Source organism: Triticum dicoccoides, chromosome 1B, assembly GCF_002162155.2.
Source record: "Triticum dicoccoides isolate Atlit2015 ecotype Zavitan chromosome 1B, WEW_v2.0, whole genome shotgun sequence".
Classification (NCBI taxonomy): Eukaryota; Viridiplantae; Streptophyta; class Magnoliopsida; order Poales; family Poaceae; genus Triticum; species Triticum dicoccoides.
In genome coordinates this window covers 375,543,203-375,560,693 of record NC_041381.1, presented here as the reverse complement: position 1 = coordinate 375,560,693, position 17,491 = coordinate 375,543,203, and the positions used below count along the sequence as shown (strand labels likewise).

The following is a 17,491-nucleotide window of genomic DNA, read 5'->3' as shown; positions in this document are numbered from 1 at the left end:
GACCATAAACTTCGGTATCCTGTTTTTCTCCAGCAGCAATGGAACATACATCCATGATGACCATAACTTTCCTGATAGCGAACATGAACTTGCGTGGTACCTAGATAAAACACGGACTCATACCCCCCGAACTAAAAAAACAGGGCCAAACTTGCCTGAGGTTTGGCATAGACTTGCCTGGCGTTTGGCATAAACTTGCCTGGTGGACAAAAAATGTCGAACAAAATTACTCCGCAATCTGCAGCGGGGGCGCGCACACCTCCGAGCCTGTTTCGACCACGAAATCACACGAACCGGGCGTGGGGGCGAACATACATCCAAGTACCTACCTAACCACCCCCGAGGCTACCCCCAAAAAGTAGCAAGGACTAGTAGCAGGGACTAGCGCAAGTGAAAGCGCTGACCAGGTCGACAAACGAGCACCGTTGCGAGCCCTAACCAGCGTGTGACGAACCTACTAAAAACTCCATGCCACCAGCAAGGACAGCAATGGGGAGATCCGCGTGAGGTTTACCTTGACGCTGATGAACCGCCTCTTTCCTTTGCCACCGCCCGCACAGAGCGACTCCCCGTCTCACTTCGCCTCCTTCGTCATGACTGCCGCTCTGCACGGCCGCCGATCTCGCTTGCGAAAGTAGCTCCTCCACGGCTGACGAGCCGCGCGGGAGAGCAACTCGAAGCGTCGACCACCCCGCACCGCCGAACCACCCCCGAGAGCGCCGATTTGGACTGCGGCGAGGCGGATTTGGGCAGGCGCGTTGTCGATTTGCGTCGGTTTGGGCGAGGAGGAAGGAGAAACCGCCCACACCGCCGAATGGGGGAGAGTGCCGTTGCGGAGAGGTGGAGAAGACACAGATAATGGCGGCCCCCACCATGCGCGGTGTTTCGTACCGACCAGGTTCCACCTGGTCGAGATCGCGTCCGATCGCGATGCATTCGACGGCTCTCGCAGGGTGTGCTCGGGAATGTTAAAAAGTGCAGCTGCACTTATTAGAATTTGGGGGGGGGGGAGCACGCACCAGTACAGATGGTGTACTTCGACGACGGTAAGAGTCCAGACCGAACAACCCAACTCACGCGCACCAACCTGTGGTTGAGATGGTTAGGTGGACAGTGGTATCCCCAACCCACCAGGGTTCAAATCTTGGTGCTCGCATTATTCCTGGATTTATTTCAGGATTTCCGGCGATGCGCTTTCAGTGGGAGGAGACGTTCCCGTCGACGACGAGGCACCTACAGTGGCTTCGTAAATCTTAAGATGATATGTCGGCTCAGTCTCTCGGAGGTGCTCATAGGGGTAGGGCGTGCGTGTGTGCGTTCATAGGGGTGAGTGTATGCGCGTGTATATGAGCGCTTGTGTATGTACTGATGCTAAAAAAAGGTAATATCACCGAAAGTCATCGAACTTGCGTCGCACGTTCAGTTTGGTGCTAGAACTTTGAAAAGACGGTTTTCTGGTCACATAACTTAACTCAAGCGTGCAGATACGGTCACACTACGCATATGATTTTCCGAAAATAATTATTCCGAAATAATCAACCACAACGACGTATTTTTTGGAAAACGCCCTCAAATTGTTTTTTAAAGAAAACCAGGACCATGATACTGTACATATATGTATTTTGTCTAATATGGATAATCAACATATATGTACTTCAGGGGGACTCATGTGGAGCATAATTGAGCTGCGGGTACTACGGTCCATTTTGCGCGCACTATTTATGAAAAGATAAATTCTAAGTAATAAAGGTACGTCCACATATTTGTGTGTTAAAAAATATTATATATACAAATAATGATTAGTATATAAAAACATTTAAATATACACTTGCGTCTTATATTTAGTTAATATGGACATTGATAATGTTTATTAGATAAATATTTTTTAAAATTAAAAAAAACACTTGAAGCTTATATTTAAATTATAAAATATGATGAACACACACATTTGCTAAATATTTGTGACTATTCACTTGTGTAAAAATTTTATTCATGACTTATATTCAAAAAAGTTATATAACTTACATATTAGCCATGATTGAATATTCATTTAACAGTTTAAATTTTAAATTATTAATATTTTTAATTATACAGACATTTAACTATAGAAAATGTGCGTATACATAATAATTTAAATGTTCGTATAATTAAAATAATATTTTTGAAAACCAAATATGCAATACACACGTTTATATAGTACACATGTTTATATATATTTTTAAATACCGCAGGTAAAATGGGCTGCAGTCTCCATAGCCTATTTAAACTCCACATGCATCCTCGTTTAATATATATAAGTTCCTGATCCATTTTAGACATCCAGATCTGACTGGTTGTAGTGGCTATATTGTATGATTTAAATAGTTGGTTGCAGGTTCAAGTCCTAGTACATTCTTTTTGGCGTTAATTTTTTGCATTTGCATTCTCGGGTTAAAAAATAGTTGGTCGTCTGTTCGAGTCCTGGCATGCCATTTTTGTTGTTAATGTTCGCATATATTTGCAGTATTGTGTTCTTGTTTTCTGTAAATAAAAAAAGTTAGGATGTTTTCTGTAAAAATACATCGTTGCGGTTCACTTCTTCCGCAAGTAAAAAAATTAGGGTGTTCTATGTAAAATACGTCGCGCCTAGCGCCGTTAGTCACTGACAAATGTGGCCATACACATTGATATGCATGTATACACGTACTGTGACCGTATCTGCACGCTTGAGTCAAGTTAGGTGACCACAAAACCGTATTTTCGAAGTTTTTTTTTTTGAATTTTCACCGTGGGTGGAAAGGGAGCCCTTCCACCACATGTATATATTGCGTAAAGGGCCAAAAGCCACCAGAGAATTCAGATTTTACAAGGGGGGGTGGGGAGAGCTGAGGGTAACTCTCAGGAGCAGCAATGGCACACCGGCCCATCTAAGAGACGACAGCCATGCACTGGCTCATCTAAGAACAGACAACCACACGTCGATGTGGGGCTGATCGTTGGTCTTCAGTCGGCCACGCCAGAGAACCGCATCGTCCCGGCAGGCTTTGATAGTAGCAGAGAGGGACATCGCCTCTCCCCGGAAAACAACGGCATTACGACGCTTCCACAGCCGCCAACAGCAAAGAAGGATGAAGCCCGCGGGAGAGCTGTCGCCGATGGCCGGGGACGCGTCAAAGCGATGAAGCGCACGAGCCGAACCCGCGGTAGGGGGCAGCCCGATCCTTTGCTAAAACTGCACCGCGAAGGGGCACCCGAAGATGAGGTGGTCAGCCGTCTCCAGCTCCGCTTCGCAGCAGGGGCACCCGGTCTCGGCCGCCTCGAGGATGGTCTTGCGCAGCAGCACGTCCCGTGTATGGACCCGAGACTGGGCGAGCAGCCACCTGAAGAATTTGACTCGCGACGGGGCACGGGAAGACCAAATGAAGGAGGCCACCGGCGAGCCCACACCGCCGTAGTGGCAGAGGGCGTAGGCCCCTCTAGAGGAGAACCCACCACCAGGGCCCGCGCACAGCGTGACCGACCACGCGTCGGGGCCGTCCAGCACAGGGCTCGCAGCAACAAGCCGCTGAACCTCGGCAAGCTCCCGGGCCGCCAGCGGGAAGAGACGGGGCACTAGCAGCGCGCGCACCCCGCGGCGTCGCGCCGCCCAGGCCGTGATCTCCGGGCAGGCGGCATGCGTGAACAAGACGGGGAAGGCCGCCCGGAGCACCCCACAGGGGAGCTAGCTGTCGTGCCAAAAGGAGGCAGCACGCCTGTCCCCGGCCTCCACCTTAGTAAGAGCCCTGTACACCGGCAGAAGCCGCAGGAGGGCCGACCAGTGCTCACCCGCAAGGGGGGAGCGGCCGGTACCGAGGAGGGACCGCCCTTCCATCTGGTCCCAGACCCACGATGCCCACCAGGACGCCGTGCGGGAGTGGAGGCGGTGCAGCAGCTTGAGGAGGAGGCGGTCATTCTGCACACACAGTGCCCGAACACCGAGGCCACCCTCCGCCTTCGATCGACAGACCCGGGTCCAAGCAACCAGGCATTGGGCGCCTGATGCTCTGTCCGCGACATTCCAAAGGAACGCGTGCCGAAGCCCGTCTAGCTTGCGCAGGACCGCCGGGGGCAGCTTCATGGCGGCTGAGGGAGTCCCGGACTAGGGGGTGTCCGGATAGCCGAACTACCATCATCGGCCGGACTCCAAGACTATGAAGATACAAGATTGAAGACTTTGTCCCGTGTCCGGATGAGACTTTCCTTGGCGTGGAAGGCAAGCTTGGCGATACGGATATGTAGATCTCCTACCATTGTAACCGACTCTGTGTAACCCTAGCCCTCTCCGGTGTCTATATAAACCGGATGGCTTTAGTCCATAGGACGAACAACAATCATACCATAGGCTAGCTTCTAGGGTTTAGCCTCCTTGATCTCGTGGTAGATCTACTCTTGTAACCCACATCATCAATATTAATCAAGCAGGACGTAGGGTTTTACCTCCATCAAGAGGGCCCGAACCTGGGTAAAAACATTGTGTCCCTCGTCTCCTATTACCATCCGCCTAGACGCACAGTTCAGGACCCCCTACCCGAGATCCGCCGGTTTTGACACCGACATTGGTGCTTTCATTGAGAGTTCCTCTGTGTCGTCACCGATAGGCTCGATGGCTTCTTCGATCATCAACGACGATGCAGTCCAGGGTGAGACCTTCCTCCCCAGACAGATCTTCGTATTCGGCGGCTTCGCACTGCGGGCCAATTCGCTTGGCCAGCTGGAGCAGATCGAAGGCTACGCCCCTGGCCGTCAGGTCAGATTTGGAAGTTTGAACTTCACGGCTGACATCCGCGGGGACTTGATCCTCGACGGATTTGAGCCACAGCCGAGCGTGCCGTACTGTCACGATGGGCATGATTTAGCTCTGCAGCCGGACAGTACCCTGGTGGCCGCACTCGAACCCGCTCCGATCTTTGACTCGGAGCCGGCTGCGCAGACCAAGGATGGATGGCTAGACACCGCCTTGGGGGCTGCAACCTCTACGGCGATAGAGCCGAACACCAATCTTGTCCCCCATGAAGCTCGTGACTCCGAGGTGCCGGACTCCTTGCCGGACTCCGGACCTCCCGCGCCCCCTCCAGTCGAATCCGATTGGGCGCCGATCATGGAGTTCACCGCGGCGAACATCTTTCAACACTCACCTTTTGGCGACATCTTGAGTTCGCTAAAGTACCTCTCGTTATCAGGAGAGGCCTGGCCGGACTGCGGCCAGGACGGTTGGGATGCGGACGACGAAGAAATTCAGAGCCCACCCACCACCCACTTGGTAGCCACTGTCGACGATCTAACCGACATGCTAGATTACGACTCTGAGGACATCGACGGTATGGACGACGATGCCGGAGACGACCAAGAACCAGCGCCCACCGGGCACTGGAAAGCCACCTCTTCATACGACATATACATGGTGGATATCCCAAAGGATGGGAACGGCGAAGGAATAGCGGAGGATGACCCCTCCAAGAAACAGCCCAAGCGTCGGCGTCAGCGGCGCCGCTCTAAATCCCACCATAGCAAGAATGATGATTCCGGCACCGGAGACAATAATACACCGGATAGTGCCGAAGACAACCCACTCCAGCAAGATCCAGCACAAGAGGAGGGGGACGCCATCCCTCATGAGAGAGTGGCCGAAGAAGAGGTAGAGGACTATATGCCTCCCTCCGGAGACGAGGCAAGCCTCGACGACGACGAATTCGTCGTGCCTGAGGATCCCGTCGAGCAGGAGCGTTTCAAACGCAGGCTTATGGCCACGGCAAACAGCCTCAAGAAAAAGCAGCAGTAGCTTAGAGCTGATCAAGATCTGCTAGCCGACAGATGGACCGAAGTCCTCGCGGCCGAAGAGCATGAACTCGAACGCCCCTCCAAAAGCTACCCCAAACGTAAGTTGCTCCCCCGATTAGAGGTGGAGGCATATGATCCCGCTTCACCAGGAGACAATACGGCTGATCGACCACCCCGTGGTCGCGACGGAGAGGCCTCAAGGCCCTTCACTAGACACGTACCCTGGCATCGCTCGAAAAGCACAAGGCCACAGGGGAACACTCCGAACCTGCGAGACATATTGGAGGATAAGGCAAGACAATCAAGATCGATCTATGGATCACGTGGGCGCCCCACGATACGTGACGATCACCGTCACCCCGGACACAGTAAGTCCGGCCGGACCGAACACAACAGATAAAGCTCTTTTGAGCTCCGTCGCGATATCGCCCAGTACAGAGGTGCCGCACACCCACTATGCTTCACAGATGAGGTAATGGATCATCAAATCCCAGAAGGGTTTAAACCCGTCAATATTGAATCTTATGATGGCACAACAGTCCCCGCGGTCTGGATCGAGGACTATCTCCTCCACATCCACATGGCCCGCGGAGACGATCTCCACGCCATCAAATATCTCCCACTCAAACTTAAAGGACCAGCCCGGCACTGGCTTAACAGCTTGTCAGCAGAGTCAATCGGGAGTTGGGAGGACCTGGAAGCCGCATTCCTCGATAACTTCCAAGGCACGTACGTGCGACCACCAGATGCAGATGACCTAAGCCACATAATTCAGCAGCCAGACGAATCGGCCAGACAATTCTGGACACGGTTCTTAACCAAGAAAAACCAAATCGTCGACTATCCGGATGTCGAGGCCCTCGTGGCCTTCAAGCATAACATCCGCGACGAGTGGCTTGCCTGGCACCTGGGACAGGAAAAGCCATGGAAGCCCTTACATCACTCATGACCCGCTTCTGTGCGGGTGAGGACAGCTGGCTAGCACGCAGCAACAACCTCAACAAAAATTCTGGCAGTCCAGATATCAAGGACCGTAGTGGCAGGTCGCGTCGCAACAAAAACAAACGCCGCATTAACGGCGATAACAGTGAGGATACGGCAGTCAATGCCGGATTCAGAGGCTCTAAACCCGATCAACGGAAAAAGCCATTCAAAAAAACAACTCAGGGTCCATCCAATTTGGACCGAATTCTTGACCGCTTGTGCCAGATACATGGCACCCCTGAAAAGCCAGCTAACCACACCAATAGGGACTGTTGGGTGTTCAAGCAGGCAGGCAAGTTAATTGCCGAAAACAGCGACAAGGGGCTACATAGCGACGACGAGGAAGAGACCCGACCGCCGAAAAATAGAGGACAGAAGGGTTTCCCCCCACAGGTGCGGACGGTGAACATGATATATGCCACGCACATACCCAAAAGGGAGCGGAAGCGTGCACTCAGGGATGTATACGCGATGGAGCCAGTTGCCCCGAAGTTTAATCCATGGTCCTCTTGCCCGATCACCTTTGACCGAAGGGACCACCCCACCAGCATTCGCCATGGTGGGTTCGCCGCATTGGTTCTAGACCCAATCGTCGATGGATTTCATCTCACCAGAGTCCTGATGGACGGCGGCAGCAGCCTAAACCTGCTTTATCAGGACACGGTGCGCAAAATGGGCATAGACCCCTCAAGGATTAAACCTACCAAGACGACCTTTAAAGGCGTCATACCAGGTGTAGAAGCCAATTGTACAGGCTCAGTTACACTGGAAGTGGTCTTCGGATCCCCGGATAACTTCCGAAGCGAGGAGTTAATCTTCGACATAGTCTCGTTCCGCAGCGGCTATCATGCCTTGCTCGGACGTACCGCATTCACAAAGTTCAACGCGGTGCCGCACTACGCATACCTCAAGCTCAAGATGCCAGGCCCTAGAGGAGTCATCACGGTCAACGGAAACACTGAACGCAACCTCCGAATGGAGGAACATACAGCGGCTCTTGCGGCAGAAGTACAAAGCAGCCTTTTAAGGCAATTCTCGAGTCCGGCTGCCAAGCGGCCGGACACAGCTAAGCGTGCCCGGAGTAACCTACAACACGACCACCTGGCACGTTCCGAGCACGCGTAGCAGTGCGGCCCCAACCCCAGCCCCTATAAAACATTAAGACGGACCCTTCGCGTACTCCATTACGCTCTGAAGATACCATGAGCATGGGACAAGGGGCTCGACCACGATAAGCCCAGACTGCGGCTCAACCGCACCAGGGGCTCTTAAGTGTGTCGTTTCTTTTTCTTTTCCTTTTATTTTTTACCTACAGGACTCCGTTCGTCAGAGGCCCTGTCCGGCAGTAGACATGTCGAACCCACGATGCACCAGCCAGGGAAGGAGAAAGTCTACAACGAAAACCCAGATGGTCTCCATCATGAGCATTAAATCTGTTTTATGCATTATTCCGTAGCCTACCCCTGAAGGGGGGCATGTTAAACAGTCCCATCACTTGCTTACCGCACCACTTGTATCGTCCTGCACTTACAGCAGTTTTTATTGAATAAAGCAATGCAACACATTTTTGCTTCTAGTTGCATTTCTTTCTTACACATATGTTCATCTATGGCATGTTGCATCCGTACATTTTGGTACGGCTAAATACACCAAGGGCTTATGTTTCCCGTGTTATGGTGTGATAAGTCCGAACACTTTCACAAGTGCGGCACCCTGAACTTATAGCATTATATGCATCGGCTCCGAATCATGTTCTTAGGTCAATAGTTGGGTTTGCCCGGCTCCCATGTTTTGGTACCTTACGTTCCATTTTATCGGCTAAGGTAGCACTGGGAGAACCACTGCGATTGCGCCCCAGTTGAGCTGGGTTAACGCCTCAGTGAAGAAAGCTAAAACTGACCGTCATGATGAGGCGAGAGCTCGTCGCTGTTCGAGAGGTTCTTTGTGAGTCCCTAAAGACTTATGCCGCTTCGAGCGAGGAGCCGGATTCTGTCCGGCCAAGGCGTGGATAGCGCCCCAAATTCGGCTTCCGAAAACTAGGGGCTTCACCGAAATTTAAAATTATAGAATTCTATGGCTAAGTGAGAGTGTTCAAGCATTATAAGTCCGGTTGCCTTGTTCGTTGTGTTGAGCGCCTCCCTAGATGGACCCAAAAATGGGAACAAGAGCGCTCGAGTTTATCCCGAACACCCCAGCACTCGTGGCATGGGGGCTGAAGCCGACGACTTGCCATCTCTCAGATTTGATAAACAGCCGCACAGAAGGTAATATTTTAAATTAACAAGCGTTGCTTAGCGCATATGAACCAAGTTTTCAGCGCACAGGATAACAAAATGCGAGTCTACTCAAATATTACATCTTTGGAGCACTCACCCGCAATAGGGCGGGCGCCCTTCAGCACACTCTTATAATACATCTCGGGCGTACGATACTCCTTGCCCTCTGGTGGTGGGTCCGTCACAAGCTTCTAGGCATCCATCTTGCCCCAGTGCACCTTTGCGCGGGCAAGGGCCCGACGGGCACCTTCAATACAGGCGGAGTGCTTGATGACTTCAACCCACGGGCACGCATCCACCAGCCGCCGCACCAGGCCGAAGTAGCTCCCAGGCATGGCCCCCTTAGGCCACAGCCGAACTATGAGGCCCTTCATGGCCTGTTCGGCCGCCTTGTGGAGCTCGACCAGCTGCTTTAGCTGGTCGCTAAGGGGCACCGGATGTTCGGCCTCAGCATACTGAGACCAGAAGACCTTCTCCGTCGAGCTCCCCTCCTCGGCCCGGTAGAATGCGGCAGCATCGGACACGCTACGAGGAAGATCTGTGAACGCTCCAGGAGAGCTCCGAATTCGGGTAAGCGACGGGTACTTAACACTCACATGCTTACTTTGCATAAAAAATACCTTACCCGCTGCTATTTTCTTTACCGCCTCGATCTCCTGGAGGGCCTTGTAGGCTTCGGCCTTAGCGGCTTTGGCACTCTCAAGAGCCGTTGCAAGCTCAGACTCTCGAGTCTTTGAGTCACGCTCCAGGCTCTCATGTTTCCTCATGAGATCCTGGAGCTCTTGCTGTACCTCCGCCACCCGCGCCTCCTGTTTCTCTCGCTCGGTGCACTCCGCGGCCGCATTACGTTCGGCCGCGGCCACCGCCTCCTTCAGGGTCGCCACCTTGTTAGTGGCCCTTGCAATACCCCAGTTATCCTTGTCATTTTTCTTGCAACCAAATCCTTTTCTGTAAGGTATAATTTTCATAAGGTATTACTCACCTTCTTTTTCCTCGAGCTGCTTCTTGGCATGGCCGAGCTCGTTCTCGGACCGCTCGAGGCTTTCCTTCAAGGTTTTGACCTCCGCAGTCAGTGCGGCAGAGGTCAGCAGCACAGCCTGCAATCCCATATTGACATATTTTCATGACTCCTGCGTTTATCTTTCTAAAGATCCTCAGTCTGGCTTTTCTTTCCGAACACCGAACCAAGCATCAGGGGCTACTGTCTATGCGGTACCATTTTACATATATTGACATTCTTACCTCAAAGCCTGTTAGAAGGCTGATGCAGGCTTCGGTCAGCCCGTTCTTGGCGAGCTGAACTTTCTGAATCACCGCACTCATAACAGTGCGGTGTTCCTCTTCAATAGAGGCGCTATTGAGCGCCTCTAGCAAATTATCCGGCACCTCCGGTTGGACAGAGGCAGCCGGCGTCGCGGTCTTGCCCTTCTTACGAAGGGGTCGCCCGCCGGACTCCGGAGCCACTATGGGTTCCGGGGCTGAGTCCAGTGCAAAGTCCGGGAGGTTGTCCTGCGACACCTCCAGGGCCCTCTCCTCCTGGTGGGTCCCTTCCTGGGATCCCACCTCGGCATCGTCCGCATCACGGGGGGTGGAGGCAGTCAGAAGAGGATCCATATCCGACGCCCCTAAGGACCCGCTCGACGAAGTGGGGAGATCATCCTTAGGCGGACTGCAGGGTTGTATGCGGCATTAGAAAGACATAATGTGGCGGAACACGAAAACCTTGAAGTTATTTGGGAGTCCGGATACTTACGATCTCGCTAGAGGCTTGGCCCTTGGAGGCCAGTCCTCGTCGTCGTCACTGGCGTTGGCGGAACAGTCCGGGGGAAGAGTTTTTCCCCTCTTGGACCCTTCGGCCTCCCTTGTTTGGGAGGCCTTCCTTTTCTTCCCTCCCCCCGCTGGGGGAGAGGCTTTCTTCTTCTCCTCCTCGCCTTGGTGGGAGGAGTCGGCCTCGGATTCATCGTCCGATAGCACCTGAAAACGGGAACTCTTCCGAGTCCCCGTGGCCTTCTTCTTGGCCTTCTTCTCCGGCACCACGTGGGGTGCCGGAGCCAGCAGCCCCGTTAGGCGAGCGTCAGCTGGGTCCTCTGGCAATGGGGCCGGACAGATAGCCTGTGCGGCCTTCTTCAGCCAGTCCTGTCAAAGGAAAGGGAGTTTAGATCCCGCATAGAGTCAAACTATGAATAACAAGCGTCCCGTAAAGGACAATATCACTTACCTTGTCAGCTAGACGCTGCGAGCTGAATCCGCGATCTTCGGTAGCGGATGCGGGAGCCTCGGCGCCCTTGAACAGCACCTTCCAGACCTCTTCGTACGTAGTGTCGAAGAGCCCATTCAAAGTCTGGTGCTGCGCCGGATCAAACTCCCACATATTGAAGCCCCGTCGTTGGCACGGGAGAATCTGGCGGATGAGCATGACCTGGACTACGTTGACAAGCTTGAGCTTCTTGTCCACCAGCTTTTGGACGCAGGCTTGGAGTCTGGTCAGCTCCTCCGGATCGCCCCAAATCCGGCCGCTCTCTTTCTAGGAGGTGAGCCATGTGGGGATGCCGGATCTGAATTCGGGGGCCGCTGCCCATTCGGGATCACGCAGCTCGATGATGTAGAACCACCCCGATTGCCACCCCTTAATGGTTTCCACGAAAGTACCCTACAGCCACGTAACGTGGGACATCCTGCCCACCATGGCGCCTCCGCACTCCGCTTGGCTGCCTTTCACAACCTTCGGCTTGACACTGAAGGTCTTGAGCCACAAGCCGAAGTGGGGCTGGATGCAGAGGAAGGCCTCGCACACGACGGTAAACGCTGAGATGTTGAGGATAAAATTCGGGGCCAGATCATGGAAATCTAGGCCGTAGTAGAACATGAGCCCCCGGACAAAGGGATGAAGTGGGAAGCCCAGTCCGCGGAGGAAATGGGGAAGGAATACTACCCTCTCGTGGGGCCTAGGGGTGGGGATGAGCTCTCCCTCGTCGGGGAGCCGATGCGCGATGTCGCTGGACAAGTATCCGGCGCTGCGCAGCTTCTGGATATGCCCCTCCGTGACGGAGGAGGCCATCCACTTGCCTCCCGCTCCGGACATATTTGGAGAAGGTTGAGGTGAGATGTGCGGGCTTGGGCGTTAGAGCTCGAGTTCGCAGAGATGGATAAGCCAAGGAGGAAGAAGGCGCAGGTAAAAAGGTTGGATCTTTATCCCCTTATATGGGCGGACGGAAACATGCGTCCCCACCGGCCTGATAAAACTCGCTTATCTCCCAAGCGCCGCAATCAATGGCGCGGTTGGGTTACCCACTTCTGTATTGATGGGAATCCCGGAATAAGGGGAACACGATCTCTGCTTCGACAAGACATGCCAAGGAAACTGCCTCGCTAAACGCGCTGAGGTGGAACAATAAAAACAATTCGAGTAAAGGCTTGGAAGTGGTGTGACGTCACGCTGCAAAATATGTCAGCAGATTGAACTTGTGTAATATTATTCTCTCTACGGTTGTATGTGGAATTTATTTTGCAGAGCCGGACACTATCCTGGTGTTCACAATATTCTATAAATTATTCGGAGGAGGAACCCGTCTTGCAATGCCGAAGACAATATGCGCGCCGGACTCGTCATCATTGAAGCCTGGTTCAGGGGCTACTGAGGGAGTCCCGGACTAGGGGGTGTCCGGATAACCGAACTACCATCATCGGCCGGACTCCAAGACTATGAAGATACAAGATTGAAGACTTCGTCCCGTGTCCGGATGGGACTTTCCTTGGCGTGGAAGGCAAGCTTGGCGATACAGATATGTAGATCTCCTACCATTGTAACCGACTCTGTGTAACCCTAGCCCTCTCCGGTGTCTATATAAACCGGATGGCTTTAGTCCATAGAACGAACAACAATCATACCATAGGCTAGCTTCTAGGGTTTAGCCTCCTTGATCTCGTGGTAGATCTACTCTTGTAACCCACATCATCAATATTAATCAAGCAGGACATAGGGTTTTACCTCCATCAAGAGGGCCCGAACCTGGGTAAAAACATTGTGTCCCTCGTCTCCTGTTACCATCCGCCTAGACGCACAGTTCGGGACCCCCTACCCGAGATCCGCCGGTTTTGACACCGACAGCAGCCATGGCATAGGTGGGAAGCGAGTCAAGGACCGCATTGATGAGCACCAGGCGCCCCGCCGGAGACAGCAGTCGCGCCCGCCACCCGGCAAGGTAACGGTCGACCTTGGCGATCATCGGGGCGAAGTCGTCAATCTTCAGCTTGTCGCTGGAGAGCGGGAGCCCCAGGTAGGTCTGGGGGAAGGAGCCGACGGAGCACTCGAAGGACGCGACAACGGCCGCCAGCACCTCGGGGGCGACGTGCATGGGGACAAGCGTGCTTTTCGCGAAGTTGATGACGAGCCCGGTGGCCTTGGCGAAGAGGTCGAGGATGATTCGCAGCCGGGCAGCACCCTCCGGGGCCGCACGCATGATAATGAGCGTATCGTCAGCGTATTGCAGCACCACCGGAGGGGCTCCATCGACCAGCGGGTGCTGCAGCCCGCCGTCCGAGCGAATCATGCGTTGAAGCACGTCGGCGACCAATAGGAAGAGCTACGGGGAAATGGGGTCGCCCTGGCGCAGCCCTTTCCGGACGGCAAACCAGCGCCCCGGCACCCCATTCAGAAGAACCGCCGCCGTGGAGGACGAGAGGATAAGATCCATCCAGTCACACCACACAGCGGGGAACCCCCTCACCTCCATGATCCGGCGAAGACTAGGCCATGCAATGGAGTCGAACGCCTTGCCGAAGTCGAGCTTGAACACCAGCGTTGGCGCCCCCCTCTTCTTACAGCATTGGACAAGCTCGGCGGCGTAGACGAAGTTCTCCGAAATGCTCCGTCCAGAGAGGAACCCAGATTGGTCCTCATCGATCAGGAGCCCGATCTGCCGCTGAAGCCGAGTGGTGAGGCCCCGACAAAGGATTTTCACGTCACCGTTCCGGAGAGAAACGGGACGGAAGTCACCAGGGCCCGGGACCCCCTCCTTCTTGGGGAGGAGAGCGATGAGGGCACGGTTGATCCCTCCAAGCCGCGCAGTGCAGTTGTGGACGACGTCGAAGAGGGCGATCAGGTCGTCGACGACCACGGCCCAGGCGGCCTGGTAGAAGGCCGGGCCAAGCCCATCCGGCCCCGGCGCGCTGGTCCTGTCGAGAGCGAAGACCGCTTCCCGGACTTCGGAGCGGGAAAACGGTGCAACCAGCGCAGCACCGTCGACCCCCCTGGCGCCCGCATAGAGCGCCGACAGGTCGAACCCCCACGACGTGCGGGGGACCCGGCCTAGCAAGTTGGCGTAGAAGCTTCGCAGGGCGCCCTCCTTGTCGTTGTGGGACACGAGAATTTTAGCACCAAACTAAACATGCAACGTCAGTTCTATGACTACCGGTGATATTATCTCAAAAAAACTCACGCGCACGTCGCAACGCAACGTCAACGTGACCCAGGCCGGCCTGGACGTGCATCACCACAACCCCATCGGCATATAGAAACTCGAAAAAGCCGTGGGGACGGCTAGGCCATCGGAAAAAACACGTGCACCATCACCTACGAAACTTCCCCGGATTGACCGGACCCGAAACGCATCCATCCATGCGTTCCACGCCACCACATTTCCTTTAGTTTCCTCCAAATTCTTTCCGTCGAAATGAAGGCACCGCAAAATCCCCGTCGGAGGGAGCCAAAGCGGCGACGCGATTCGCAGAAAAATAAAAAGGAAAAGAGGCAACGCGCCGGATATTCTCCGTATTTTTTATCAAGGGTCACACACACATAGTACATGGGCTCTCCTCCTCGGCGGCGCAGCTGTTCCTCCATGGCGTGCGGCGGTACCCGCATGGAGTGGTCCGAGCTGCCCGCTGACCTCGTGCTCGCCATCTTCGCGCTGCTCCCCTCCGACGCCGACCGCGTCCGCTTCCGCGCCGTCTGCCAGAGGTGGGCCGCCGTGGCGGCGTTTTGGCGCCCGCGGCCGTGGCTCGTCGGCTCCCGCACCGACCGCTCCGGCCAGGGCGCCGCCATGTCGTCCTTCTGGCTCTCCCAGGCCGGCCGCCTCGTGCCCTTCGCCGCCGCCGTGCCTCCCGGCCTGGAGTACCTCTCCTCCTCCCACGGCTACCTCGTGCTCTCCGACCCCACGGCCGTCCCCAAGGCGATTACGCTGGTCAACCCCGTCACCGGCCGGCGCATCCCGCTCCCTCCCATCGCCTTCTTCAAGAAGTGGCACGACGTCGCCACCGTCGTGCTGTCGGCCGATCCGGGCGGGGCCACCGAGTGGGCCGCGGTGGCCGCCGGCTTCCCGGCCGACCGCATCGCGTACTACAGCTCCGCCACGGGAGCCTGGACGCCCCTGGCTTTCAGCGCCGCCGGGTACGCCGGGGTCGAGCACTACAGGGGGCGGTTCTACGTGGCCTTCAAGAATCAGCTCTGCGTCATCTGCGAGCTTGAGTGCGGCGCGCCCCCTGCCGTCATCCCGCTCGAGCACGTCAACGGCGACGGCGGCGGCGGTGGATCCGACGACGACGAGCTGGTCCCAGGAAGCGGCAGGTCCGTCGCCCTCGACGCGCACCTGGTGGAGTGCAACGGCCAGCTGCTGCTCGTGTCGGTGCGCGACGAGACGGACTACAACTCGGACAACGACATTGGCGCGGGCGACGCCGACGCCGACGACGAGGGCAGCACCGCCGGCGGCGGCAGCACGCGCGTGGTCGAGGTGCACAGGGTGGAATTAGTCGGGGACGGCGCCGTGCGGCTGGTGCGGGTGGAGGACCTCGGTTGGCACGCGCTGTTCCTTGGCCGGAACCAAGCGTTCGCGCTCTCGCCGGCAGACTTCCCGGCGTGCCGCGCCAACTGCGTCTACCTCTTGGATAGGCAGGGCCACCCTGACGGGGTCGTCAGGGTGGTGAGCATGGAGAGCCAGTGGGCGCGCCTCGAGGAGACGATCTACCCCGACGACGGCCGGCGAGGTTTGCCCTCGGTCGGCTGGGCTCGCCGTGGCTGGTTCTTTCCAAATTATTAACTCCAGCATTGTTAAGCCTGTAATTGACTGCTACCGTTTCAACATTCATACATCAAACTGCGATTTTTTGTGAGGGTTAGGAACCTTGAGCATTGTTAACACCGTTAATTTCTTTGACATCACTCAGACATGTTATTGTTAAATCAAATGGGCACATACCACTCGATTCCGGTTTTCAGATGTATTTTTCTTTTAGACGTATCTTTCTGTCCTCCTCACGAAGGATGCCCGTCGCCACAAAGTTCTTCCGGCGGCTCCCCTCCGCCGTCATAAAGTTTCTTCACATCCTATTCCAAAGACGCCACGCGATCGGTCTTATGGTTATGGATGAATTTGGAATCCGGTCTGTTCAAACAAGTATGGTGTGGGGGCAATGGCATTCTGGTGGACCTGTGCCTTTGGGCTCCACCGCTTTGATGGCGTTTGCGCCGGCGTAGAGCTTGGGAGGTAGTTCAGAAGCGGATGTAGATTGTGGTCTGCATTAGCGACATCTGGAAGATGTGGATCATGTGCTAGATTTGTGATACGTGGATGGCAGATATGGTTTCCTCCTCTAACGTCTTAGTCATGTGAGGGTGCTAGATTTGGAGTTCGATGGCATTGTCTGGGGTGTTGCCCCGGTTTGATTCGTTCAACGGTAATGGATTGATCTTTGGCGAGCCACCTTGAAGGTCCGCAAAACTGCATATCAGCGATGAAGCCGCGTCGAGCTCGAGCCTAGTGGTGATCCGGGGTTTTTTCTTTGGGTGGTTGCTATGATGGTGCCTCTTGCGGATGAACCATGCATTGGTGTAAAGTTCAAAGGTTTCTTCGATCTTGTTTGTAATTTTAATTCTTGATTGATGTTTCTTTGTGCAAAGCTATTTGTTCGATTTTATCAGGTCAGTACATACGCGGCTTGTACTATATTTCTTATGATATAAATGAGACATGTATTATCATGCCAAAAAAACCAACATCGCCCTTAAAAATCATCGGAATCGATAAGTCCGAATGCCATGTTTCGCCATCTCGTCTCGAACGCCCTTGCTACTGTTAGTTTGCGCGCACGAATCTCGGCGCTGGATTATGTCCCACGTCAGCAGGCGAAAGCGTTCAGGAAGTCATCGCGAACGAGATAGGCCACGATTCAATCTTCTATCCCCATTCCCTCCCGCACCCTCCATCCCGCCCCGCACCCCACTCCTCTTCTATCCCCATTCCCTCTCTCTCTCTCTCTCCGGCGGGTTTCCCGACGAGTTGCGGCACAAGCACGAGGAACCCAAGCAAATCTCCAGTGCAAGCTCGCGAGCATCTCGATGAGCAGGGCACGATGTGCGGCGGCCATAGAGGAGGGAAACGACTAGTGACGGGTTGCGTTGTGCCGCTCCGGGCTTGATGTGCGACGGCCATGGAGGT

General features: G+C 54.7%; 1 protein-coding gene across 1 annotated transcript; it reads left to right on the top strand.

Moving 5' to 3' along the window:
• Positions 1-14,776: 14,776 nt before the first annotated feature.
• Positions 14,777-16,268, top strand: LOC119336295. The gene has a single exon (XM_037608293.1). It carries the CDS (start codon positions 14,861-14,863, stop codon positions 16,091-16,093), a length of 1,233 nt encoding a protein of 410 aa, XP_037464190.1. The 5' UTR covers positions 14,777-14,860; the 3' UTR covers positions 16,094-16,268.
• The last annotated feature ends 1,223 nt before the right edge of the window (positions 16,269-17,491 follow it).